This window comes from Dermacentor andersoni, chromosome 5, assembly GCF_023375885.2.
Source record: "Dermacentor andersoni chromosome 5, qqDerAnde1_hic_scaffold, whole genome shotgun sequence".
Lineage (NCBI taxonomy): Eukaryota > Metazoa > Arthropoda > Arachnida > Ixodida > Ixodidae > Dermacentor > Dermacentor andersoni.
Genome location: NC_092818.1, coordinates 67646349 through 67673195, shown reverse-complemented (window position 1 = coordinate 67673195; position 26847 = coordinate 67646349). Strand labels below are relative to the sequence as shown.

General features: G+C 49.6%; 1 protein-coding gene across 1 annotated transcript in view; it reads left to right on the top strand.

Moving 5' to 3' along the window:
• Positions 1 to 532: 532 nt before the first annotated feature.
• LOC129384990 (uncharacterized) overlaps positions 533 to 26847 on the top strand; it is a 49104-nt gene continuing 22789 nt past the window's right edge. Inside the window, exons 1-3 of the mRNA XM_055070779.2 lie at positions 533 to 727; positions 7161 to 7280; positions 7369 to 7550. Coding sequence (XP_054926754.2) covers positions 7196 to 7280; positions 7369 to 7550 — 267 coding nt within the window. The 5' untranslated portion in view covers positions 533 to 727; positions 7161 to 7195. The remainder of the gene's footprint in view (positions 728 to 7160; positions 7281 to 7368; positions 7551 to 26847) is intronic.

Genomic DNA, 26847 nt, shown 5'->3' with positions numbered 1-26847 from the left:
GCGCCTACATGTAGTGGGGCATTGAGGCAAGCTTTTACTCGGTCTTCTCTGCTACCTTTTTCCCATCTCCCTGATTATGGTTACCCTTTACTCCTACACCCTCTTCTCTGGCCCTCGTTCGGGTGCCAACAGCTTCAACTATGGGAGGTAACTGGGCTGTCCTTCGCCTCCTCTCTTTTACTGAAACCAGTTCTCTCGCTTTTGCGTTCTTCTAGAACGTGCGCATCTGGGCTCTCCAAAAAATTCGGGCGCTCTCATTTCACCTTTTTTTCCATTGCCTCGAGGACCGTTGCAGTGCCTGAACGCGCGGATATCCTTGCCGTGGTGCGGACTGCTCCCAGCTGTCCAACTTCAGCGGCAGCGCAGTCAGAGATGGGCTCGTCCCTAACACACACTTAGCAACCGGCCTTGTGACTCGTCACCCGCTGTGCTTTGCTCGACGAGGGGGGACGTTACAGCGGGGAGGCCGCGGGGATCCATTGTGCGACTCTCGTCGCTCTCCCGAAACTGCTATTCTATGTGGCGGGTCGAAGAGGGGCAGACGGGAGCTGACCGTTCAGCACGGGTATACGGCAGACGCGCCAGGGGAGCACGGCACCGATGGCGCGCCTCCCCCGACAGACGTGGATTCTCCCCGGCCGCCAACCCACCACCACCACCGCGCTCTTTCAGTGCTTTTCCGGTGCCGGTAGTGACGGCCCCTCACCGAGGTGACGACGAAGCAAACGTGAGTGCAGAATGCGCCGTGCGTCCTCCGAACGTCTGTTTCTGTTACTACCGTGATTATTATTTCAGTCGTGCGCGTGTCATACAGGAAGCACTACATCTTTCGTGAGTGACATCTTGGTGAAGGCTTATAGTTGGGTCATCGTTAGAACTAAGCGGAAACAGGGCGACTATGAAACAACGACACGCAGAGAAACAAATACCACTAAAAAAGCAGCGACTACCAACGTTCTCTTTTTTTTTTTTCTGGGCATGATATATAGATACGTTGGCGTTCTGCAAATAAGAAATCAAGTTGGCACCCAGCGCTTGTTCTGCGGTATTTGTTTCTCAGCGCGTCTTTATTTTAGTCCCGTTGCTTCAGCTTAGTTCTAGTAGATTTTAGATTATGCTAAGAAGCGCAGAACTGTACCACGGCCACTAGCCCACTTTATGTTTCTCGGAGCTTGTTGACAACAATCGGGTGTGTGTTACGGAGGAGCGTGTATTCCCCTCCCTCTTACGAGGTTGAACACCTTACCGTATGGTATGCTAGCCACGTCAACTACAAAAGTTGTAGTTGTATCGCTTGTGTAACTTCTAGACACGTTTCCTCTGATAGGCTGTTTTGTCTGACGCTTTTTCTGCCAGCTTTGCATATAGCTGCTTCGTGTCTCAAGAATCATCACTCCTTGTTTTCTTTTCGCAGTAGCACCTAGCGCAAACGAGCACGCGTATAGGCTCTGATAAGGATGGACATAAATTAGTTTTGATAGGAGCGGATTGCCAGTGATTTCCTCTTAGCGATCGTCGCGAGTACAATCACACACTGTTCCTGCATTCTTTAGGAAGGAATTGCCGCATTAGCGAAAATTCGGGCACCACGCGAACCTATGCACGTTTCGCCAAATCGACGGTCTATAATTGAAGACAAAAGGCGCTTAATTGCCCATAATTCGCGTTGATATGCCTGCACAAGGTTACGCTGCTTTTTAATCTAACATTTTTGTGGACATCCGAGTTCAAACGAACCAATGAATGACGGAATTAAGGAATGAACCGAGGCATATGTTTACAATACCTGCAACGTAGATCGTTGAAAGTTCCTTCCGTGTGCTGTTGCGAACAGGTTTTCGATGTAGTGCTTAATTACTGAGATACAGCATTCCACACCTTTAATGCGAATGTTTAGCGGAACCCTAAACTAGTAAGTACACGAGCATAGGCAGCTAGACTGCGGCAGGCCGGACTCTAGCTCTAGGACAGCTTAGGACTCTATGTACAGGCTTTTCCGTAAGCGTTCTTTCTGCATAACCGTTTTCAAATTCTTTATCGTTTGAATTCACGAACGGCGATGTCGCACTGTTCTATTACACCTAGAAGCGGAATCAAGTGCTCCAATACGACATTGCGCAAGCCACCAAGTTAAGAGTGCGATGTGTCTGATAATTGGCCATTAAGCGTGGCGGCTGGGCCAGTTTGCATAATTAAATAGTTTTAAGTATATTTGGAAGCATAGGCGCCGACTACGGGGGGGGGCTCCGGGGCCTGAGCATCTTCCGGAGTTTTCCGGGGGGGGGGGGGGGGGGGGGCTGAGCCCCTCCTCACTCAACTCACTCACTTTCTCACTTCAACATCGTTTCAAATTTCCACTGTATACGCAATACACAATGTACAACATATTTAAATATACACACAAGGCAAAGTTTATTATATTTTTGGAGGAGATGGAGGTAGCTAATTAAAAATTTTTTCTAAAGATATGCATAGCCTATGTCTAGAGAATGAATATGTTGCTGTATGTTAACCACGCTTCAAATTGCTTTACGTGCTTTTGTGACCACACACACACACAAAAAAAAAAAAAGAACTATAGACTTCAGTGACCCCTTCGGCAGTCTTTATCAATGGCATGTGAAATGCTCGTGAATGTTCTGTGTCTCGGCATTGCTTCTCTTTCCAGTAAGCAATGCTAACGACTCATGAAAAAAAATCTTTCTAATAATTTACAACATTCATTAGGGATGGAAACATCGTCAACGGCACGGAAAGGTCATAAAAATATGCAGGGTGTCCCAATTAACTATCCTGTACCATGATTTTAAACAAGAGCAATGCGTTACTCGAAGGAAACCTAGTGTATATTGTTTACGGTACAGTGGAGTAGCTTCCAGTAACTTTTTCGTTACTGACAATTCATTAGGTAATTGTAATTAATTATCTAACTGGAGGCGTACTATCCTAATTATCAAAGTGTCAATGAGGCATCTGAAGGCACAGCCAAGGGGCTTCTAACTGCGGTATTTTCAGCGATGTACTAATTGCGGAATAATTTTTCCCCACTGATCAGTAAACCCCGCGAAATATGGAGAATCCCACGTTACTACGCTCTCACCCGGATCATAAAGCAGCGCCCTCGAGCAGGCTCCCTCCGAGTTATCCAGAACGAAATAAAGGAGGTAAAGAAAAAACATCGTGATGGAGCTAGTGCCTTATCTGCCGCGCCCCCGCCAAGGTAACACGGCGCGTGTGGTATTAGTTAGAAACAAGCTGTTATAGCTGTTGTCTTAGTGTAGATAAAGTGCACGGATATTTTTTTTTTGTCAGAAAACTTATCACCACAAAAGCGAATTGAAAACGCCAGTGGAAATGTTTAAAGGCGCGTTTTGTTTCTTCGCAGTCGCCATGTCTTTCTCTAGTGAGCAGAAGGTAAAAATGATCCGTGCCATGGGAGCTGCAAATGACAACAGGAAGGCCGCAAACGTATATCAGTCATGGAAGTGTGGCGGTAGACCGAACGCATCGACTGTCATCATAAATTATGAAAACCTGAGACAAACAGGCAGCTTCAAGAAACAGCGGCGGATGGCTCCATCTTTAAGTCCTAGCCTATACGCAAGGATGTTCTAGCATTTCTGGCCTCAAACCCTCATGCTAGCGTGCGGGACGTGGCCGCCGAGTTACCAATTTTCAAGTCACCAGCTTGATGGATTCTAAATAATGGCCTTTCACGCGTACCTCCTTAAGCAATGCTCGGAAGATAGGGGCCTGTAGAGACCTGTAGAATGGTCTGGATTTCTCGAATTGGGCTCTCACAAAAGCCGATGAGTCGCCGGACTTTTTGAGCGACATCATGTGCAAAGATGAAGCCAGTTTTCGCAGAAACGCCTAGGTAAATTTACATAATGCGCACTATTGGAGAAACTCTAATCCACACTGGATAAAACGCAATCGGCACCATGCAGTACTAGTGGTCGCTCAATGTGTGGTTCGGAATTTACGACGGTGCTATAATCGGTCCCATCATCTTCGATAACACACTAACTGGACAGCGTTACGAGAGCGAAATCCTTGAAGGAGTAGTGGATGAGTTTGGCAGCGATGTCCCGCTGTCACGTATTTCACTTCTGTCGTATCAGCAAGTTAGGGCACCCGCACACAGCAGCCGAGCGCGAAACTATCCGGATGCAACTTTTCATGCGCAGTAGATTGGAAAGCACGGGCCTGTACATTAGCCGGCTAGGTCAGCTGACCTTTCTCCACTCGATTGCTTTCTTTGGGATTTTGTGAAAGATCGTGCTTACATGACCGAGACGGATGTCAGATTAGCTCAAGACAAGCATAACCGATGTCGGCCGTAGAATTACGGCGTCGGTCATCAAGAAAGCCACTAAAGATGTGATAAAACGTACGCAGTATTACGTAGCTGCAAAAGGAGACCTATTCGAACATGTCCTCTAGGCAGCAGCTGGTGTTCAACGGAACTTGCGAATTCATACACGATAAGAACACACTGAAATTTGATTTCTTATTTTGTGTGTGTGCAGACACCTTGATTGCCAATTTGGCTCATCTAGAAGTGGTATATTTACTTTCTTGAACGTATCGGTTTTGCCTATTCTCCATACGTTGGTTTCTTTCCAGTTTGTTTATTTCGCTTTTATTTTTCGACGCGAACCTGCTTTTGCAGCACATATACACTTTCATGAAAAATAAAGTGGTCACTTTAATTTGACTATTCCGATGCGGTGCGAGCAAAACCGGGATTTTGAAAAGCCTATTACATTGCTTTTCGCATTTCGTGCGTGGTCAGAGCGGCGCTTCAGCCGCGTTATCAAGGGGCTTTTGTTATAAACGTGATCAGTCGGCACTTGAGAGACGAATAATAACTGTGACGTAGAAATAAGAAGACTAGCTGCGAAGCCGCCAAACCTGGTGTTGGTGCTTCTTCCGTGCCATTGTCAAGGTGATGCGCGTTCTCTTCGGATTTGAGACAGGCAATGCAGTTGCTTTCATTCAGCTTATTTGAGGGCGCTGATTTATGATGCGGGTGTGAGCGCACTCACGTGGTATTTTTTATACTTCGTGAGGTTTCTTAGCCATCCAGAAAAATATTGTACGCAATTTTAATATGTAGCTGAAAGCACCGCAGTTAGATGGCATTTTGGGCGCCTAAAAATGCCTCATTGACACTTTGAAGGAGGAGGAGGAGGAAAGAGAAAAGTAGAAGGCAGGGAGGTTACCCAGAATAACGTCCGGTTGGCTACCCTACACCGGGAGAATGGGAAAGGGGAAAACAAAGATCACAGGGAGAGAGAGGAGGGAAGGAAAGAAGAAAATTGCGGCGAGTTCGCTGACGTGTGTGGTCTTACAAAAATCGCGTTAATAGTCACAGATGGTCGCACAAACCCGTAGTCCTTAAGAAACACAAAAGCGCCTTCACCGCTTTATGGGCCGACGGGCGATGGGGGCGGTGTTCTAGCAGCACCTGCACAGAAAGCGGCCGATTGTCCAGTTTTTGGAAAGCTTTGGCAAGATCACGGGGTTAGATAATTAATTGCAATTACCGAAATAAATGTCAATAACGAAAGAATTACTGGCGGCTGCTTCACTGTACTGGAAACAATATGCACTAGGTTTCCTTCGAGTAACGCAACTGGCATTTTTTTTTAATGTCTTGGTGAATTATAGTTAGGACACCCTGTATAATTCACTTAGTAGCCGAAACGAGGCCAAGCCGGATTCAATCGAAATCAGAATCAACAGCATTAATGCGCAGCAGTTCGGACTCACAGAAAAAGAAAAGAGCGAGAGAGAGCGATAGATAGATAGATAGATAGATAGATAGATAGATAGATAGATAGATAGATAGATAGATAGATAGATAGATAGATAGATAGATAGATAGATAGATAGATAGAGAGTGGCTGCAATTTCACCGGAAAGACGAAGCAGTATTAGTGATAGCGAAGTATGCGACAATTAGACGAAGGAAGACTAAACCACCAAGAGGACTTCAGCGCTCAACACAAAGTTTCTTCAAGCGATATATATATATATATATATATATATATATATATATATATATATATATATATACACACACACGCACACACACACATGGGGTTCGGAGTGCTGGTCGGGCCCCAACCCCCTCCGGAAAAATGAAAACTCTCCGGCTATGTTTGGAAGTGAAACTCGTCATTATCATCAGCCTATTCTCGTGTTCACTGCAGCATGAATGCCTCTGCCAGCGATTACCAATTATCTGTGCCTTGCGCTAGCTGATTCCAAGTTGCCGCTGCAAATTTCCTTACTTTCATCACCACACCTAATTTTCTGTTGCCGTCGAACTGAGCTTTCCTTACCTTGGCGTCCATTCTGTACTTATTATGGCCCACCAGTTATTGAAACTACGCGCTGGGAACTACTTGTGTAAACGCATTTTCACATCGTGGGACTTATGATCTGGTACGGAGAAAATTTGAGCACTAAGTTTCATCCCTGCACCGAAATAAAGTTTTGGTAAGACAAGAGCATGACGCTACGAGGCAATGTTCAAAACTGTGAGAGTGGCGATGTGGGATTCTCGGAAGGCCTTCTTTTCATTTGGTGTAGCGCAGACGCTAGTACAGCAATGTAGAGTGCGTGCACGTGGAGGAGATGGCACTGCTTGTTGCCTTCTATGTCCGCGTCCTTATGCCTATGTTACAAATAACTAGCTAAAATTTAGTAAAATAACATAAAGCGAAAACCATTTGCTCTAGACCTGTTCTTTTCTTCTTCATGCACATATACACGGCGATATTGTAGCGTCCACTGCTTCAGTCTCATGGGATGTAGTATCCACGACTTCATTTTCGTGATCGCTATTCATTTTGAAATGTCCGTTGCGGGTAGGGGGCGAGGAAGGATGGCACTCGACTGAAAATTCCGGCACAATGTTTTTTTCTTGCGCTCCCTTTCCACGAGCTTGACTTCGATATTAGCCTGACGATGCTTACTCACAAGCTCGCGTTATGATTTTTTCTTTAGCTTCTTGCATTCCTTTCTCCCAGGTATCTGCCGCGTTTGCTGCAACATCCTTGTTAGTGCAGTATCACAGTCCTGTAGTCAAAACTTCTGGTAAAATACAGGGGCTTGTAGTTGAACTAAATAAATCATTCTGCTTCCAGGTAAACCGTGTGACAGCTGGCGTCCTGAAGCCAGGATGGGCAACCGACAGAGCAGCACGCCGACGGAGGCCAGCGAAGACGACCCAGTTCCGACATTGCCGCATCTGGTGCAACGTCTTCGTTAGTGCAGTATCACAGTCCTATAGTCAAAACCTCTGGTAAAATACAGGAGCTTGTAACTGAACTAAATAAATCATTGTGCTTCCAGGTAAACAGTGTGACAGCTGGTGTCCTCACATCGGCGTCCTCAAAGCCAGGATGGGCAACCGACATTGCAGCAAGCGGACAGAGGACCGCAAGAGCAAGCCAGTCCTGGCGAGAACGAGCGACGCCTACGTGGTTCCAGAATGGCGCGCCTGCTTCTTCCCAGCCTCCACGCGTCCTGAGGAGGTGCGTGGGCATTTATTTCTACTACACCTACTTCGGGAACGATTGAAGTGTACTGGGTGAGCTCGTAATTACGCTTTCAGATTGGGTAAATCCCGGCGCATTAGGCAAGCAGACGACCACGGAAACGAGACGTGCAGCGCGGAGATGTGCTGCCGTTCGCTGTGATGGCGCTGTGGTCACACGCCCCAATGCACTGGGATTTGTCTATTATGGAAGGCACGCTATAGCCCGAATTTCCGTCCTAGTCTAAGAACTGTTACTGCGTCGGCGATGTCCACAACGGACTGCGTTTTTACACTTGCTAGTAGGTACACCGTGGCGTGGCGCTTTTCACGGCGCTCGACGTTTCTGCGCAGGCGCGAGTAAGAGCGGGTGCGAGAGAGAAAATCTGGGGCCTTTGCTCGTTGAATATGTGGGTCTGCCTAGGCACTACGGAGGAGGCTTCTTAACGCGTGTTGTATGAGTTTATCCCCTAGCCATGCCGGCATTGTGGAGTGCGGTCCAGCTTACTTTCCGCCGCTGGCTGCCCGCGCGGTGAGGCAGTGGGCACGTGATCGCTGTGTCTGAAGGGGCAAGGTTCTGACTGGTGTTGTATAAGTCGTGGGTTGCTTTTGAGTCGCTACGATAGACTGCATTATTTACAAGCATTGCTTCAGGAGGGCACATGTAACCGGCAAATGGAGGCCTCAGGAGAGCACCTGAGGTTATATTAAAGCAGGGGGCGCAGGATCTCCGGGGCACCCAAGTGGTAGCGGGGATATCAAGGCTGTAAGCAGGGCGGCCCGTGGGTTGGGGCCGCGGAGGCCGAAGCGTGCCAGGGGGTATTCGCATAAAAAATTGGCTGTCCGTGAGAGCGGACAGCTGATCTTATACAACCCTTGCACGCGCAGGCTTCTGCGAGCCCCAACCCACGGACCAGTCCGGATTCTAGCTTAGATGTTCCCGTTGCCGCTTTGGTGTCCCGGAGGCTCCGCCAATAATGCGAAATAATGACACGTTGCTTTAATTAGTAAAACAACACGACTGAATAAATATAATTGTGTCGAGTCGCCAACTTGCGATGCTAAGTTCAGCACTACCGCGCCCCGCGACTTCTGCTGGCACGCCTAGGGACAAGCGCATACAACACGCGCTAAGAAACTCGTGCGTAGTGCCTGGGCGGAGTCGTACATTCAAGGAGCAAAAGTCCGCCATTTCCTCTCTCGCACCCGCATCTTACTCGCGCATGCGCGGAAACGTACGTCGTCTCCGGAAGTGCCACGCCCCGCTGTACCTACTAGCAATTGGAAATACGCCAACGGACTTTCTCTTCTCCTCCTAATCTTTCCCTTTCCTTTACCCTTCCCCCAGTACCGGGTAGCCAACCGGGCATAGCCCTGGTTAAACTCCCTGCCTTTCATTTACCTTATCCTCTCTCTCCCTTTATATGCCATCTGTGTGCGCCTCATGGAATCTATTGCTCTAGTGCTGCGCAGCAGATAAGTAACCAGCTGCAAAACACACACCCGTTTGTGTTTCCGCGGTGCACCACGCCAGGCGAAAAAAGACGCGAAAAAGAAATAAAATGTTCGCGTAAAGCCGAGAGCCACGCTTTAGAGTTTTTTTTTTTAGATATTCTTCTCAGGAATTCGCGCTTTGTATTGCGACTTGGTCTGCTGTCCGTCGGCGCCGTGATAGTGTCATATCACGACGCAGCTTTCGCCTGACGCTGGACGCATGTTAGTTCGAGGGTTCACGCACACGTTTGGTTGCTATGCATAGTTGTGTTGAAGCCAACATCGCCAACGCCGACTACTAGTATTCAGCGTAACCTTGCTGGTGGAAGACGACATTTCAATTGCACGCGTAACGTGATTTCTGTCGCTTTGCAATTGCAGCCGTCGAGGCTCGGCTTCAAGATTTACCCCGCGCTTAAGGGGAACGTCATAGAGAAAGAAATTTCAACAAGAGCGGAAACTCGCATAGAGCCCAGCGGCCGAATTGACTGTAGCGCACCAAGTGGATGGTATTAACACCTTCCGCTTTCGGTTTTGAGCGCGCGTGTTTTGAACGCCAGTTGGTACACGCCACGCTGGCTCTGCGGATCGACGCGGCAATTTTTTTTCGCTTCTACTGCTGAACCACGGGCGGCCTTGGCGCGGAATCGTTTTATTTAGTAAAAATGATTGCGAACGATCTTTACAAGTCTCCACCGAATCTGTCGCGTGCAATTTCATAAAGTGTATACAAGACGTGTTCTGAAATGATGAAATGTTTATTTTGCTCTATATAAATGCTCGTTCCGGGCTTCTTGTGCATGCATCCAAAGTTGTGGCACCAGGTAAGCAGCAATCGTTGCCGTACGAACCTCCACCGGATGTCGTTAGCTGAAAAAAAGTATATTACAAGCATGTATCGTTTTGGTGCATTGACCTAACAGGAATATTGCGTGCAGAGCTGAAACGCGCGTAAGTGGTGAATGAGCGGCATTACCGATAAATTAACTTTTACATACATTTCGTAGCAAATACTCTCCTCCCAAACAATGCCATAAAATTTGAAGAAAACATGCGATTTTCAAGCATCCCTCCCTTCCCGGGCATTATTTCCTGAGCTTTAAGAGCACAAATACACGACTGACGGCGCGTTTCCAAAACAACTTAGCCTCAGTGGACGCGATGGTACGCCAAGTACACAGAGGTGGCTACAACACAGGCCCTCAGCGAGACCATGTTACACGCTCGCAGAATGATTTCTAGTCGCACTCAAGACAGATTCGTGGGTGCAAAGCCTGTTTTGGGTCGCTAAGAAGACAGAAATGTCAAGTTCTTGAGCTCATCGGTGTTACCTTTTACGCGTCCTGCCGGCGCAGGCAACACACTCCTGCAACACACTCCCATGCCGCGCGCGCCGCTTACTTTTTTTTTTTAACTGTACGCGGCGTGTTGTTATTTTTTTTTTCTATCGCGCGCGCGCGCGCACGCGTGCTGCGCACCACTCGCCAGCTCCCAAGCAATGCGCACGCTAAGCCGCGCATTGGCATTGCTTGCGAGCTGGCACGTGGTGCGCCCGGGTGCTATGCGTTGGCACGCACGCAGTCTTGCCCATACTTATACCAGCATGTGCCGGGACATCAAAAAAGTTCACTTTCAACACAACAGATCTTTGCTCTCGCTTTATTGACTTCGTTTACGAAAACACAGATTTTTCTTATAACGTGGTGTTATACACGCTCCAAAAATGAGCAAAAGTGAAAGGTGCATGACATGTACAAGAGTACTAAACACAAAAGTGTACAGACGGTGCGATAACAAAAAAAAAAAAGAAAAGCGCTGGGAAACGCGAAGGCCGTTTCATGTACACACACATATAAAAAAAAACAAGATTTTTATATAACGCCCTCAAGACCGAAATGTAGACGAGCTTCTGATATATGCACTAAGATATTGCACAAAACTGGACGACGTGTATGACATAGTCATGACAACTATAGAAAGGGAAAACGCACTGGTAATGGCAAAAACAATGACACGCAAAATACCTAAAAAATAGAATAAAATGCTAACTTAGCTTGATTGACAGCCATACCAAAAGAAAAAAGAGCTTACTTATAAACCTGCACGAAAGTATATGAAATGCGCGACATGTTCATTGCTACTGAACAAAATGAAAAAGACATGGGAAAACAAAAATAAAATTTTACGAAAAACTGAAATACACATTATCACATTATTTTGCACTTGGCCACAACTTGAGTAACGGTGGCAAGGGGCAACAGAAGGTAGGCGGCTTTTGCAGCAGCACATAGACAACATTCGCAGAAAGGCCTATTCCTCAATTAAAGACCAGCTAAAATAAGCGAACACGACTTTTCTTTCGCCCCGAATGCAATGCTGAGCAGTAAAATTACGTCACTTAAGGCACTAAGTCGTACCTACCGGGCACTTCCTTTGTATAATAAACACGAACTGCCAAAATCTGCATGTAGGACACTTGCAATGCTCATGCTTTCCAGAAGGAAAAAGCGTATCATGCCTACACATGAAGGTTGTTCGCGAGGTTTTCCCATCGGGGGTTACTGAGATAATACACAATCACTAACAGTAATTTTTCAGCTGTTAGTACGTTTGTAGAGCGTGACCCACAGAAAAAGCACTGAGGGCGGCATGGAAAGCTGGGCAAGTCATCGAAATTGCAGAATGAGACTTGGTACAGAAACACACAGGTCATAGACCAGGTGACAACGAGGAGGAACATCTATTTGTCAGTTTTCTCTACCGGCAAGAGGGAAGTGTAGCACAATCAAGGCGCAACGACGTCCGGAGGCTCATGGAGCACACACATGGACAGGGCTGTGTTCGTGTACACGGTCGTGCACTTCCAATTTGAACACGGCTCCGGGCGGCCGGCGCTCCCCGCTGCGACGCTCGTGGGCGCCTGGGTAACTAACGCGCAGGCGCACTGCACCCATATAGACGTGGCCTTAGCCGTGTCGTCTGCTACACCGTGCCAGCACCGCCGGGTTGCGCTCGCCGTGCGGTCAAGCTCCCTTTCTCGTTGATCTGTCAAAGCGCCCAGAAAATTAGTGTTTACTACACAGCTGCTGCGAAGCCAAGCAGCTGCACGCGTTACGTGTTGCAAAGACGGGAAAAATCGCTTTTGTTTCTCCTTTTTTATTGAAATCGACCACGTTATTAAAGGCTGCTAGGGGAAAAGCTTTGTCAATGTTTGAGGCCGAAGACGTTACTCTGAAGTCACTGCCTCTACTGAGCTCCAGAGTTCTAACTGATACGATCACTTAGTGCCCAGCATCCACAATAACCTGGCGACGAGCGGGTGCTTTGATCCGCTGAAAGAGTGGCGCCGCATGTGGTACTGCGAAATGTTTTAGGGAAGTCCGATACTGATTAAAAGATTGGATTTTCTAGTTGTGAAGCCAGTTTATGCGGCACAATATACGAGAATTTACGTGCATCGCAAGACAGGCGAAAATATTAACTATTTGACCGGTGAAATAATTGGTTTTTGCAGCGATAGCTGTTAGGTGCCCGTACCTGGATTCCCTAATGTAGTCGGCGCTGGCGTAGTTCGCGCAACCTTTTGGTGCATGGTGTTCCCATGGTATACATCCACCGTTGGGTGGTATCTATGGTGACCATCTTGGAGTAACCCAACAACGGCTGGCGACCATGGCAGACATCCCCATGATGGTTGCCATTTAACCACTGGTGCATGGGGGTGGTCTCCGTCGTATCCACCCACCGAAGAACCATGGCAAACCCCACGCACCCACGGGGAACCACCCTCATGCATCGGTGGGTGGCGTACGCACTTCCGAAGGCTGATGACCATGGCAACACACCCATCACGATTGCCGTGGTGGTGCCATGCACCCACCACGCACCGGTGGGTGCATGGTGTGGTTCCCGTGGTATGCACTCACCCGATGGGGGTACAATTATGGCAACCACTGGTACACCCACTGATGGGTGGAAAGCATGGCTACCATCCGCAAGGTGGTTGCAATGGCAACGCTCACTCACCCACCGGGAACCACTCCCATGCACAGGGGGGCGCGCTATGCACCCGCTGCAAGGTGGTAACCTAGCAACCACCCCCATCATGGTTGCCGTGGCGTTGCCGGACACCCATCATGCACCGCTTGGTGCATGGTGTGGTTACCGTGGTTTGCACCCACCGGGGAGCTGTAACTCACCCAAGGTTTGCAATTATACAGAGATTAGTTGCCCTTCAGATTCCGACTGCGTGATTCTAACGCAGCCTGGGTCGCATAAGCGTCACGGGCGGTTCTTCACAGCTTTGTAAAGAATGCTACTGATTTTCATGTAAAAACTGCCTTCAATTTGTGTGTGCAGGGCTCGGAGGACACAAGATTACGATGAAGCGGTCATGATTATGTTGCAAAATCATTTTGTTTATCGTTATTTTAATTCGCCTTTCTTCATATAGGTGCAGTTTCAGTCCTAACCATCCTATTCATCTGAGACTCATAGAATTTACATAACTTCCCAAAGCCCAAGGTGTCTTCAAAATTCATCAATAGATTTCATCGTTTCTACCACTCCATTACAAAACTGGGTGCTCAGCGTGCGCCACGTCCGGGATCTCGGTGATTGGGAACATTCAATGGTGACCTTCGCAATAGCTCTTGTCGTTTACAAAGTTCTAGAAATTGCGTTAGTTCCAGGCAAACACAGCTTTAGAGCTGTAATCATTACATACAGCCCAGTGAATAATTAAAGTAAAAATTTTGTACAATTAGTAGTATAACCAAGGCCTCTATCAGTACATCTTATGTCCGCTGAGTCCGAGCACAAAGTAAATGATGGCAGCGTCCGCGTTGCCATGACCGTCAAATTTTATAAACCGCCAAAGGTTTGGTAAAATAACGCCATATTTAACACAAGGTAGCATATAAGGAAACCCACGCACTTCCTTAACGAGAATTGTCGCTCTGGGCTAAGTGCCTTCGGCTATACATGGAGTGATACTTCATTTTTCGAGTTCCACGCTTTCTTACACGACGTCGACATTTTTTAGCACTGTTGCACAGGTGCGTAATATTGCTTGGGGCGGGCTAGCGGTAGATGCTTACGAGATGTTCTCGGGAAATTCACCTGCGGCAAACATGCACTGCAAATCTTGCTAGCTGTAAACAATCATCGAGGAGTTATTTCAGCAATCACTAATGGGGCTGAAAACGACGGAGGAGGAGGAATAAACTTTATTTGTGCACAGCAGATTTGAGACCTAGGCCTCTACCTAAATGACGGCCTCGAGCCCTTGGGCCCTGGCGGCATCTTCGGCCTGCTGGATTGCCTTGAGTTGGTCTTCCGGTGCACAGCTGAGCAACGCGGTCTCCCACTGCTCTCTGGTCTTAATCATTTTATTCTGTATGGGTGTACGAGGACAAGCCCAAACAATATGTTGTAGGTCCGCCCTTTCTTCACAGAATCTACATCTATCCGTGTAAAGGTCCGGGTAGTAGCGGTGGTAGGCCACCGGGTTCGGATATGTATCTGTTTGTAAGAGGCGCCATGCCGTCGCTTGCCGTCTATTTAACGAGTAGTGTGCCGGGGGGAAATGGGCCCTTCCCAATTTATAGTGTTTGGTGATCTCGTTAAAGCTGGTCATCCGGTCTCTCTCCGTTCCCAGTATTTGTTGCGTGTCACCTGCTCGGCCTGTCAGTTCTCGAGCCAGGTTGTGCGCTATTTCGTTCCCGGGAAGGGAGGAGTGTGCGGGTGCCCAAATAATGTGGATGTCGCGATCTTCACGAAAGTTGTTTAAAATTCTCAGTGCTTCCGGCGAGATTCTTCCCTTTGCATAGTTCTTGACGTCTGTCTTGCAGTCGCTTACTACGATGTTAGCTTTCGTGGAGGCTATTGCCAGTGCTAAGGCAGCTTCCTCCGCCACCTCTGCCTTCCATGTTTTTACCGTCCCACTAACTCTGCAGTCACCCTCTAGACTCGTAGCAACTATGGACATACTATGTCCATCTGCGTACTCCGCCGCGTCCACATAGACCACGTCCCTGGCACTACGGAATCTTTTGTGGAGAGCTCTCGCTCGTGCCTTTCTTCGATCTTGGTGAAACTCCGGGTGCATGTTTCTGGGGAGGGGGGGTATTGATAGATGTTCCCTTATTTTCCTTGGGATGTCTCTCCGCACTCCGTGCTGTGCTTCGTAGGTTATTCCGATGTCATCTAAGATGTGTCTCCCCGTCAAACTCTGTGTAAGCCTTTCATACTGCGCTACTCTCTGGGCCTCAATAAGTTCGTCTAATGTGTTGTGCACGCCGAGCGCCAAGAATTTTTCGTTTGACGTATTTGCCGGAAGACCCAAGGCTTGCTTATACGCCCTTCTAATAATGCAGTCTATCTTGGTTTTCTCCGCAGCGTAGAGCTTGAGGTAAGGAACCACATATACAATGCGACTGATTACGAATGTTTCTATTAATCGGATGAGATTGTGCTCTTTCATGCCAAAGTGCTTGTTGGATATCCGCTTTATTAGTCTGATTGTTTGTTGAACACTATTGTCAAGTAGTCTAATGGTTTCTCCGTTATGGCCGTTTTCGGATATGCGGAGTCCCAGTATTCTCAGGCTCTCCACTATCGGTATCGTGGTGCCTTCTACTGTGACCACAATGCCCGGCCTTTCCCTAATGCTTTTTCGACCCCGGCATGTGGGCCTATAGAGCAGAAGTTCTGATTTTTGTGAGGAGCATCTCAGTCCCTTGTCTTTGATGTAGTCTTCCACCGTGTTTACTGCTGTTTGAAGGATCTCTTCCACATGCCCATCGCTTCCACCCGCCACCCAAAGGGTGATGTCGTCCGCGTAGAGGCTGTGTCCGAGTCCTTCTATCTTGTCAAGTCTCGCAGGAAGACCGATCATTGCCACGTTGAATAGAAAGAAAGATAGGAGTGAACCCTGCGGGGTACCCCTATTACCTAGCTTGAGCGCGTCCGATTTGGATTCTCCAATTGAAATCTTTGCGGTACGATCTGTCAAGAAGTCTTTGATGTACGCGTATGTTTTACGTCCTACATCCAGCTTTTGGAGATTTTGTAGTATGGCCTTGTGCGTGACGGTGTCAAAGGCCTTAGTTAGATCGAGACCTAGTATTGCCTTAGTGTCTAGACTTTTCTCACCCGCATCTATGATCTGATGTTTTAGTTTGAGCATAACATCCTGCGTCGATAACTTTGGTCGAAATCCAACCATGGTATGTGGGTAAAGTCCTCATCATCCATGTATCTCGTGAGACGTGTGAGAACCACATGTTCCATGAGTTTACCGACGCAGGATGTCAGTGATATCGGCCTTAAGTTCGTCAGTTGTGGTTTCTTTCCAGGCTTTGGTATAAAAATGATTTGGGCTGATTTCCATTGACTTGGAATGCTGCCTTGCTCCCAGCAGTTATTCATGTAGTCCGTGAGAGCTCGGATGGATACATCGTCGAGGTTCCTGAGTGTTTTGTTGCTTATCCCATCAGGTCCTGGTGCAGATTTCGAGTTGAGCCTGGTGAGTTCATATCTGACTTCTGCCTCCGTAATAGGGGTATCAAGATCAGGATTCTCGTTACCTAGGTAATCCGGAAGTAGTTCTCTCTCCACATCACCAACGTACATCTTTTGGAGCTCTCGAAAGAGCTCTTCTTCTGTACCGTTGTAGCTGTGTATAACCTTCTGTAGATTGTGTCTTTGTATGGTTTTTGTACTTCCGGGGTCCAAGAGACATCGGAGAATGTTCCAGGTCTTGGACATTCCTATCTGCCTTTCCATGAAGTCGCACGTGGCTTCCCACTTCTGTTGGGTTAACCTATTTGCATATATCTCGATTTCCTTGTTTAATTCCACAATTCTCTTCCTTAATTTCCGATTATGTTTTTGCTTTTTCCATCTTTTCAACATGCTACCTTTCGCTTCCCACATGTGCAATAATCTGCTATCCATCTCCTCTATACCTGCCTCCTCTGGAACAGTTTTGGTAGCTCGTTTAATGTTTTCTTGCAGTTTCTCTGCCCATTTCTCAATGTCCGTTATAGTGTCTTCCGCATCATCTTGTCGGATTTTGCGGAAAGAGTCCCATTCTATTAGCTTGAGTTCTCTCCCCCTCTTTTTCCTTGGGCCTGCTTGTACCGTTGTGAAGACGATGTAGTGGTCACTACCTAAGCTTTCCTGCATGTTTGTCCATTGAGAAACTGCTAGATTCTTCGTAAATGTTAGATCTGGTGTCGTGTCGTTGGTTACGCTGTTTCCTATTCTGGTTGGTGTCTGAGGGTCAGTTATGAGCGTTAGTCCTTCGTGCTGAGCGTCTGCCCATAGGCTTCGGCCCTTAATATTCTCTATCCTGTATCCCCAAGCCGCGTGTGGCGCGTTAAAATCGCCGACCACGACTAGTGCCTGCTTCTGCGCTACGCTCAACACTTTGCGGAAGAGTGGGCCGAATTTGGGCTTGTGGCGGGGTGGACTATATATGTTCAGAATAAATAGACTTCCCTCTTCTTTACGGGAGGGGATTATTTCAATCAGGACGTGGGCTATGCCGCGCACACCGGTATCGTGCTCGACAGCCGAGAGGTTTCTGTGTATCAGCGTCGTGACGGTTGCCTTCTCGCCGGAAGCACTGTACGATTTATACCCCGATAATTTTGCGATCCCCCCGGTTTCCTGCAGGGCAATGACATCTGGCGCCTCCTTACTTGTTACGAACTGCTGCAGGTTTCCTCGCTTGCGACGATACCCGCGGCAGTTCCATTGCCAAATCGCGTATTGGTTACGCGGCGCCATGTTGATTTATCTGTTCTTCCCCGGTGGCCTTGCTATTTTCTACCGCATTCGGCCTGCTATACGGTTTGCTTTTAACCAGTCCTGCGCCTGCCGGCCTAATATCCTTTGGTGTGCTTTCTAGTGCCGCTACTCTATTCTCTAATCCATCGAATCGTTGTTTAATGTCTACATACATGTTTGTGATTTGTTGCTGTAACCCATCGAACATTCCTTTAAACGTTCCCATAACCTCGCTGATTGCAAATACACTCTTTTCTTCAGCCGTTTCTTGCGCCCTCCTTTTGTGTGGTGGTGCTTCTCCGTTCGCTTGCGTGGGAACGGGCGTTGGAGCCCGACTACGCGTCGACGTCGTACTGGCGGAGGGTGCGTTGACATTCTTTTGTTGCTGAAGCTTCGCGTTTTCTGCCCTAAGCTGCTTGATCTCATCTTCAAGCGTTGCATTCTCTCGGGTAATCTGTTCTAACATGTTTCTAATCTGTGTCATTTCCTGTTCTAGGACGGACCCTTTAACTTTAGGCGATTGAGTAGCAGTGCCGGAGACCGCGCTTGCCCAGCTCACCTGTGCTTTGCTCCCGTCTCCCCCTCGATTAGTTCTCGAACCGGACCTCGACCTTGATCTCGTCCACGATCTGGTCCTGGACCTGGACCTGGAGCGTTCGCGACCGGCTTCCCCTGGCAGTCTCGGGAAGGAACCAGAGCGGTGTCTTCCATAGTTTTTCCTGCTTGTTTCTTCTCTGTCGGTTGAGGGCTGCTTGCTCGCTACAGTCTTATGATTATTGTTGTGGCTCCCTCTGGTTTCTTTGTAGTTGTGGTAGGAGTACTCTTCCTCTTCGGCCTCTTCTTCTTCCCTCCTCCGTCGCTCCCAGCGGCGTCTCCTGACCAGGTACGGTATCTTGTATCTTGCTTGGCACTTCTTGTCTCCCGTGAGGTGGTCTTTGCCGCACAGTTGGCACTCCGCGTCGCAGTTGTGATCCTGCTGAGGATTCTTGCACCCACACCCCCGGCAAATCTTGTCTTCAGGGTTGGGGCACACGTCAGCCCTGTGCCCTGTTCTTCCGCATCCATAGCATATGTCGATGTGTTTTTTATACAAGGAGCATTGGATAAGCATCGCTCCATACCTCACATATCTGGGGACGTGAAAACCTTCAAATAAAATGATCACGTTGTCTGTGTTACCCATTCTCTTGGCGTGCAAGACTCCAGGATTGCGTGACGTGACCAGACTGGTCACTATGTCCTCCGGACTCTACTCCTGGGATATTCCTCTGATGAGACCCTTGGATGTATTATCAGGAGCTGCTCTGTAAGCACTTGCTTCAAATTCTTGTTCTCCAAGGCGTAGCTTATTGATAGCCCCATATTTCCTGGCCCGCTCCTCGGAAGGTGTGCTGAGCACCACTATATTTTGTTTGCTGTGTAGTGGGTAATATGCCTGTGGCACTGTAGTTGTAGTGGGCAATATGCATGTGGCACTGTGCGGACTGCCACCGCTGCGGCGCGAGACACGAGCTCGGGCTGTTGATGCGAAGCGCTAGGACTCGTGAACTAGAGCTACCTGCGATCCCCCGAACGAGCTGCAATAAACCCCATTTCATTTGGTGGAGCTGCGGGGTAACCTTGAAAACTGGAACTCCGAAGCCGGACGCTACCGACTGCTGCGACCATGCCTGACGAAACCACCCAGGAAGATGCACCACAGCCTCCGACGGTCATCGTTTCCGGTGCATTGCGCCAGCGTGATCCTGCCATCTTTAGCGGCACCGATGATCATGACGTGGAGGATTGGTTGTCATCTTACGAAAGGGTGAGCCAGCATAACAAGTGGGACGACGTCACCAAGTTGCACAACGTGCTGTTTTACTTAACCGGCGTCGCGAACCTCTGGTTCCGAAACCACGAACACGATTTCACAACGTGGAGCAGATTCAAGACAAGTTTCACAGAAGTGTTCGGGCGCCCCGCTGTCCGCAAGCTTCGCGCAGAACAACGCTTACGGGGGCGCGCGCAACATCACGGTGAAACGTTCACAAGTTACATCGAAGATGTCATTGACCTGTGCAAGCGCGTGAATCCGTCAATGGCGGAACAGGACAAGATAAAACACATTATGAAAGGCATTGATGAGGACGCATTTCAAATGTTGTTAGCGAAGGATCCGGCTCCCGTGGCCGCGCCTCTGACGTATGCTGAAGCCGCTGCACGGGCGCCTCGTCTGCCGGGATTCTCTCCTCCGCCTTCAGCGCCTCTCCAGCCGGTGTTCTCTCATCCGCCTTCGCCTCGCCAGCAGGTGGCTCCCTTTTTCAGCGCTCAGCAGCAAGGCACAAATCCTTGGCGCACTCCTGACAACCGCCCAATATGCTTTGCCTGTGGTACACCAGGACATGTAGCGCGCTTCTGCCGCCGGCGCTTGCCGGCCTTCGTGGGCACCGCGCGACCACCCAGCTCCGGCTTCCGACCATTCCGTGTGCCTCAGCGACCACCACCGGAAGTCTACGCTGCTGATGACGTACCAGCACCGCAGTCAGTTCTACAATACTCGTCGCTCGCCTTCACCTCGTCGGCGCTCACTCTCACCCATGCATCGTAGGCCCAGTGCCAGTACTACTGAGGCGGAAAACTGATTTCCGCAGTTCCTGAGGCACGAACTGCGTCATCGTCGGAACATCCAAGTCCTCGTTTTTCCCCCGCTAACGTTATTGAAGTGTCTGTTGATGGCATCAAATGTCTTGCGCTCGTCGATACAGGTGCTGCTGTATCCATGATTAGTGAGAAACTTTGCCGTCAATTACGGAAAGTGACCATGATGCCTTCGGTACTATTGCTTAGAACAGCCAGTGCACAACAAGTTCAGCCAGTCGCTATGTGCACTGCCAGGGTGCTGATTCGAGACATTTTGTATTCGATTGATTTCTTTGTGCTAACTTGTTGCTCCCACGATGTGATTCTCGGTTGGGATTTTCTGTCGCGCCATCACGCCGTCATTGACTGTGCACGTGCTGAGGTTCAGTTCTCCGTTCTGTGCGATTTGCCATCTCACGACTTTCAAGTTCATGATGTTACCTGTATCTTTGTAGCTTCAGATACTGACCTTCCCCCTCACAGCGCGGTATTTGTCCCTCTTTCATGCGCATCGCTTGCCGAAGCGACGGTCATGTTTTCACCCGCTGCCGTCTTCATTCGCCGCCAGCCTATATTGTTGCCTTTCGCCCTCCTCACGGTTCACCATGGGGCTGCAGAAATACTGATTTCTAACCCAAATTCGTACACTTTGGCTTTGCACTGTGGCGAGACTATTGGTACCATCGAGTCTGTGGACGCTGACGCTATTGTGCATTTCCCCATGGCCGACGACGTCGATACTGCCAACGTAACAGCACTGACGCCCCATGTGCCATCTAACCGAGTCCCACCGGATGTTTTTTGTCGCTCTATTGCCGATGACCTCGAGCCGACGCAACGTGAGCGGCTTATTACTCTTTTAAATTATTTTCATGTCTCTTTTGACTGCAACCAAGCATCATTAGGCCGTACAAGTACCGTCTCTCACCACATTGACACGGGACATCACGCACCATTACGCCAGCGTCCGTACCGCGTGTCATCCACCGAGCGTCGTGTCATCGCCGAGCAAGTTGAAGACATGCTTGAACGTGGTGTTATCAAGCCATCCTGCAGCCCTTGGTCGTCTCCTGTAGTACTCATTAAGAAAAAAGATGGCTCGATTCGTTTCTGTGTGGACTATCGTCGCCTCAACAAGATTACACGAAAAGATGTCTATCCTCTACCACGCATAGATGACGCCCTGGATTGTCTTCATGGTGCCGAATTCTTTTCTTCTTTGGACTTGCGATCGGGCTATTGGCAAGTGCCAGTGGATGAGTCCGACCGCTCGAAGACAGCTTTCATTACGCCTGATGGCCTGTATGAGTTTACAGTAATGCCATTCGGTCTCTGGAATGCACCCGCGACATTCGAAAGGATGATGGACAATATTCTACGAGGCCTCAAATGGAAGACCTGCTTGTGTTATTTAGACGACGTGGTAGTTTTCTCCCCTGATTTCACCACTCACCTCTCTCGTCTACGCGAAGTCCTTACTTGCCTTACCACCGCCGGCCTTCAACTTAACTTGAAAAAGTGCCGCTTCGGAGCCCGCCAGCTTACCATACTTGGCCATGTCGTGTCCAAAGACGGCGTCCTTCCCGACCCTGACAAACTTCGTGCTGTCGCAGAATTTCCGCGGCCAACTACAGTGAAAGAGCTCCGAAGTTTTGTCGGTCTGTGCTCTTATTTTCGACGCTTTGTGCGCAATTTTGCCTGCATCATCGCTCCCCTGACGAAGCTCCTGGCTGGCCCTGGTGACCTTCGCGACTGGACTCCGGCATGTGACCAAGCTTTCACCACTCTGCGTCGTCGGCTTACCTCACCGCCTGTTCTACGCCACTACGACCCGAGTGCACCGACTGAAGTTCATACCGACGCCAGCGGCGTTGGTCTTGGAGCCGTCCTTGCACAACGGAAGCCTGGCTTTCCAGAATATGTGGTTGCATATGCGAGTCGTGCCCTCACGAAGGCAGAAACCAATTATTCTGTCACGGAAAAAGAATGTTTGGCTATAGTTTGGGCCTTAAACAAATTTCGCCCTTACTTGTATGGCCGTCCGTTCGACGTTGTGACAGACCACCACGCGCTGTGCTGGCTTGCGTCACTGAAAGACCCGTCGGGGCGTCTCGGACGTTGGGCTCTTCGGCTCCAAGAATTTGACATTCGCGTCATTTATCGATCCGGGCGCCAACATTCTGATGCAGATGCGCTCTCCCGTTCGCCCATGCGATCCGACGAAACGCCACCTTCATCCGTACAGTGCCCGGTTGCTACGCTTGCTGTTACTGACATGCCGTCTGAACAGAGAAAAGATCCGTGGATTGTCTCTCTCATTGACATTCTTAGCAGTTCTTCAACGTCTACATGCCCTCGAGCCCTTCGTCGCCAAGCCACCCACTTCGTGCTACGGGACGCCATCTTGTACCGCCGAAACTATCAGCCAAACGGTCGCAAATGGCTGCTAGTCATCCCTCGCCATTTGCGTTCCGACGTATGCACGTATTTCCATGCAGACCCACAACAAGCTCATGCTGGCGTCCTGAAAACCTACGAGCGGCTCCGCCAGCGGTACTACTGGCGCGGCATGTATTCTTATGTCCGCAAATACATTCGGTCATGTGCAGCTTGTCAGCGACGGAAGACATCTTCTCATGCGACAGGCCCTCTGCAACCTTTACCATGTCCTGCACGCCCTTTTGATCGGGTTGGCATCGACCTTTATGGACCTCTTCCATGCAGTGCTAACGGAAATCGTTGGATAATTGTCGCAGTAGACCACCTGACCAGATATGCTGAAACTGCTGCACTTGCTTCGGCTGCTGCTCGCGACGTCGCCGCATTCATCTTACGGCATTTCGTCTTACGGCACGGCGCACCGCGAGAACTGCTCAGTGACCGAGGCCGTGTCTTCTTGTCCGAAGTTATTAATGAGCTACTCGCCGCGTGCCGCACTATTCACCGCACCACTACGGCATATCACCCACAAACTAACGGTCTAACGGAACGATTCAACCGCACTCTTGGGGACATGCTCACCATGTATGTTGCGTCTGATCATTCCAATTGGGACGATGTCCTCTCTTTTGTGACGTACGCATACAATACCGCCGTTCAGGCTACCACAGGCTTCTCACCATTTTTCCTTCTTTATGGGCGTGAACCATCCACTACCCTCGACACCGTACTACCATATCACCCGGATGCCTCTGAATTCACCCCTCTTTCCGAAGTTGCTCGCCATGCTGAAGAGTGCCGCCAACTGGCTCGCTCGTTCACGTCGGATACCCAAGGAATCCACAAAGATCGCCACGACAACGATCAGCCCACACAGTCCTTCGCCGTGGACTCTCACGTCTGGCTTCGGCTGCCCTTCCAGGCTCCAGGCCTTAGCCCAAAGCTTGCTCCGAAATATCAAGGTCCGTACCGGATCGTCGCGTGTACTTCGCCTGTGAATTATGTGGTCGAACCGGTGACGCCATCTTTGGACAAACGCCGCCGTGGCCGCGAGACCGTTCACGTCAGCCGCCTGAAGCCGTACCACGACCCCCTTATCGTATCATCGCCTTAGGTCGCCAGGATGGCTCCTCTTCGCCGCGGGGGAAGTTGTAGTGGGTAATATGCCTGTGGCACTGTAGTTGTAGTGGGCAATATGCATGTGGCACTGTGCGGACTGCCACCGCTGCGGCGCGAGACACGAGCAATATGCATGTGGCACTGTGCGGACTGCCACCGCTGCGGCGCGAGACACGAGCTCGGGCTGTTGATGCGAAGCGCTAGGACTCGTGAACTAGAGCTACCTGCGATCCCCCGAACGAGCTGCAATAAACCCCATTTCAGCTGTTTATGCATATGCTGTCTTCCTCCGCTGTCTCTCGGCCGACCCCGGCAGCGTTGCGCAGACAGCAGTAAATGCGATCCATCTTGTAGTCTGATACCTTAAGTCCGCCACGTGGACGCACGATAAAGGTTAGGCAGCCTACTTGCTTTGATGATTTGTCGCACCTTGCGTTCGTTCTTCCATTTGTTTCTATTTTTTGCTTCCCCGACGAAGGTTCTTCCCTGCTGCTCGTGTCCCGCCAATCCGGCCCCACAGCTGCATCGCTTCTTTGTGCCTCTTCTAACTTCGCACCAACCTGATTCTTTTCCGAACTCCTCCGGTTGCATTTCTTCGCCTTCCACGCTCACGACTTCCATAATGGAGCAGGGTCTGGGTATCTCCGTCGGTAGGCCGAGCTCTCTCAGCCACCGCTGCGGCGGAGCCGTTCGAGGTGTCGAGGCGTTCTAGTTAGGTGTAGATCTCCCGTCACGCGTAGCGAGAGGAAGGAACGATTGACGGCCGAAAAACGGGCCCACCTGGTAGAGAATGATGTCCTTGGACTCCTTGGCACCTGTTCTTGTGAAGATCAATGAATTTCTCCACAAAATGCGATTTTCCGCCAGACCCGTGCCCCCTGATCCCACCTCGTGGTGAACGTCGAATCGTCACTGAAGACGACGCGTTTCCATTCATCAACCGACCAATGCGCGTTCTCTTCAGCAAACTGGAGGCGTCTTGCCTTGTTCTCTGATCGCAGGAGCGGCTTACGCGAGGCAGTGCGGCTCTTCAAACATGCCTCATAAAGGCGGCGCCTGATAGTATAGATGAAACTCGGCTCAGTCCCAGGTTTACTTGCAGCTCCTGGACAGACGTGGCGGGCTTGTCTGCAGCAGCTGCCACGATCGCCATGTCTCCCTCTCCTGTTGTTACTCCGGCGGGACTGCCGAGGGGCGTCTTGAATTCGTCCTTTACTTCTATAAGCCTGGATAATCCTATTTACAGTAAATAGAGGACGATTTGTCATCAAACCGATTGCGCGTTGGGAATATTCTCTCAAACATAAATATATGATGCGCCTTCTTTCCTCGTCCGAGACTCTCGGCATCTTTCTTCGCTTGCGGTACAAAAAATGAGGTCTCGTTGAACAGATACATCCTTGCTGCTGCGCAGCGATGAAACGAGACGTTAGCTTCATCCCCCTAATGACTCCGCGTTTAGTTGATCGCGCAAATGATGAAGCGCTTACAGTCTTGATAGGGCGACTGATATCAAACAGCTAGCTTAAAAGCGCCGAACTAGTCGGGAAAGGACGTTGGAGATAGCAGGGTGGCCTGAGTGTGTAGGTTTTGGAGCCAACTTTGCGGCAAGTATTAAAAATTAAATTATTGGGTTTTACGTGCTAAAACCACTTTCTGATTATGAGGCACGCCGTAGTGGAGGACTCCGGAAATTTAGACCACCTGGGGTTCTTTAACGTGCACCTAAATCTAAGTACACGGGTGTTTTCGCATTTCGCCCCCATCGAAATGCGGCCGCCGCGGCCGGGATTCGATCCCGCGACCTCGTGCTCAGCAGCCTAACACCATAGCCACTGAGCAACCACGGCGGGTTGCGGCAAGTATCAGACAGCATGCAGCACTTTAGTGGTAACTCATCACTAAAGAGGCAAAAAGTAGTTACCGTGCCGGCTTTTTTGATAAATTGATAGCACGGTGTTGTTTCAAATGTAGAGTAAGGGTGTAAAATGTTTGTCAAGCCATTTCTCGGGACACTGCAAAAAAGCAGTTGCCGCGTATGAACAGCAACCACGGCCGACGATGAGAATGCGAACTTCACCGTACGGCGAGCGGAACCCGGCGGTGCTGGCGCGCTGTAGCAGACGACACGGCTGAGGCCACGATAATGGCTGCCCATGCGCCTGCGCGTTAGTTACCCAGGCGCCCACAAACGGCGCTGCACGGTGCGCCGGCTTAAAGTCCCTTGATGATTTGAAAGTAACGACACTCTTTGAACTCTGCCGCCGCCGCGCGACCTCCTCGCCTCCTCCTCGCCCCTTGCGCGTTCCCCCCGCGGCAACCAGTTTTGCCCCCGTTTTTCTGCGCGACGATTGGTCTCCCTGCCGTTTCCCTTGGAAACGCGCGGATCTTGAGTTTTGCTTGTGTTTTTCTTTTTCGTTCGCGCCATTTTCCTCCTGAGCACGGCTGGCTCGGCGCTTTAGCTGGGCGTAGCGAACGTTGTACGCAGTGTTTCCTGCTCTATGTGCTAGCGCTATGCCGGGCTGTTGCGCATATAACTGCAGCAAGAAGCCTGAACATGGTTATGCCGTTTTTATGATACCACAGCGAAAGCGTGACGGCTTGCGCAGGAAGCAGTGGCTGCATGACATTGGCCGAAATAACTGTGCCAACAAAAAACAGCGTTGTTTGCGAGGTGAGGCGTCTTTCTTATAGCTCGTAGCAAAGCATCCCGTAATGCTGCATTTTTTTTTCATTCTTCCGGCCAGCTCACCAACGTTTTTGTTGCGGTTGTCCTCAGTATGCTTAATATTTTGTGGCGGCTCCATCACTTCGCACGTCGCTAA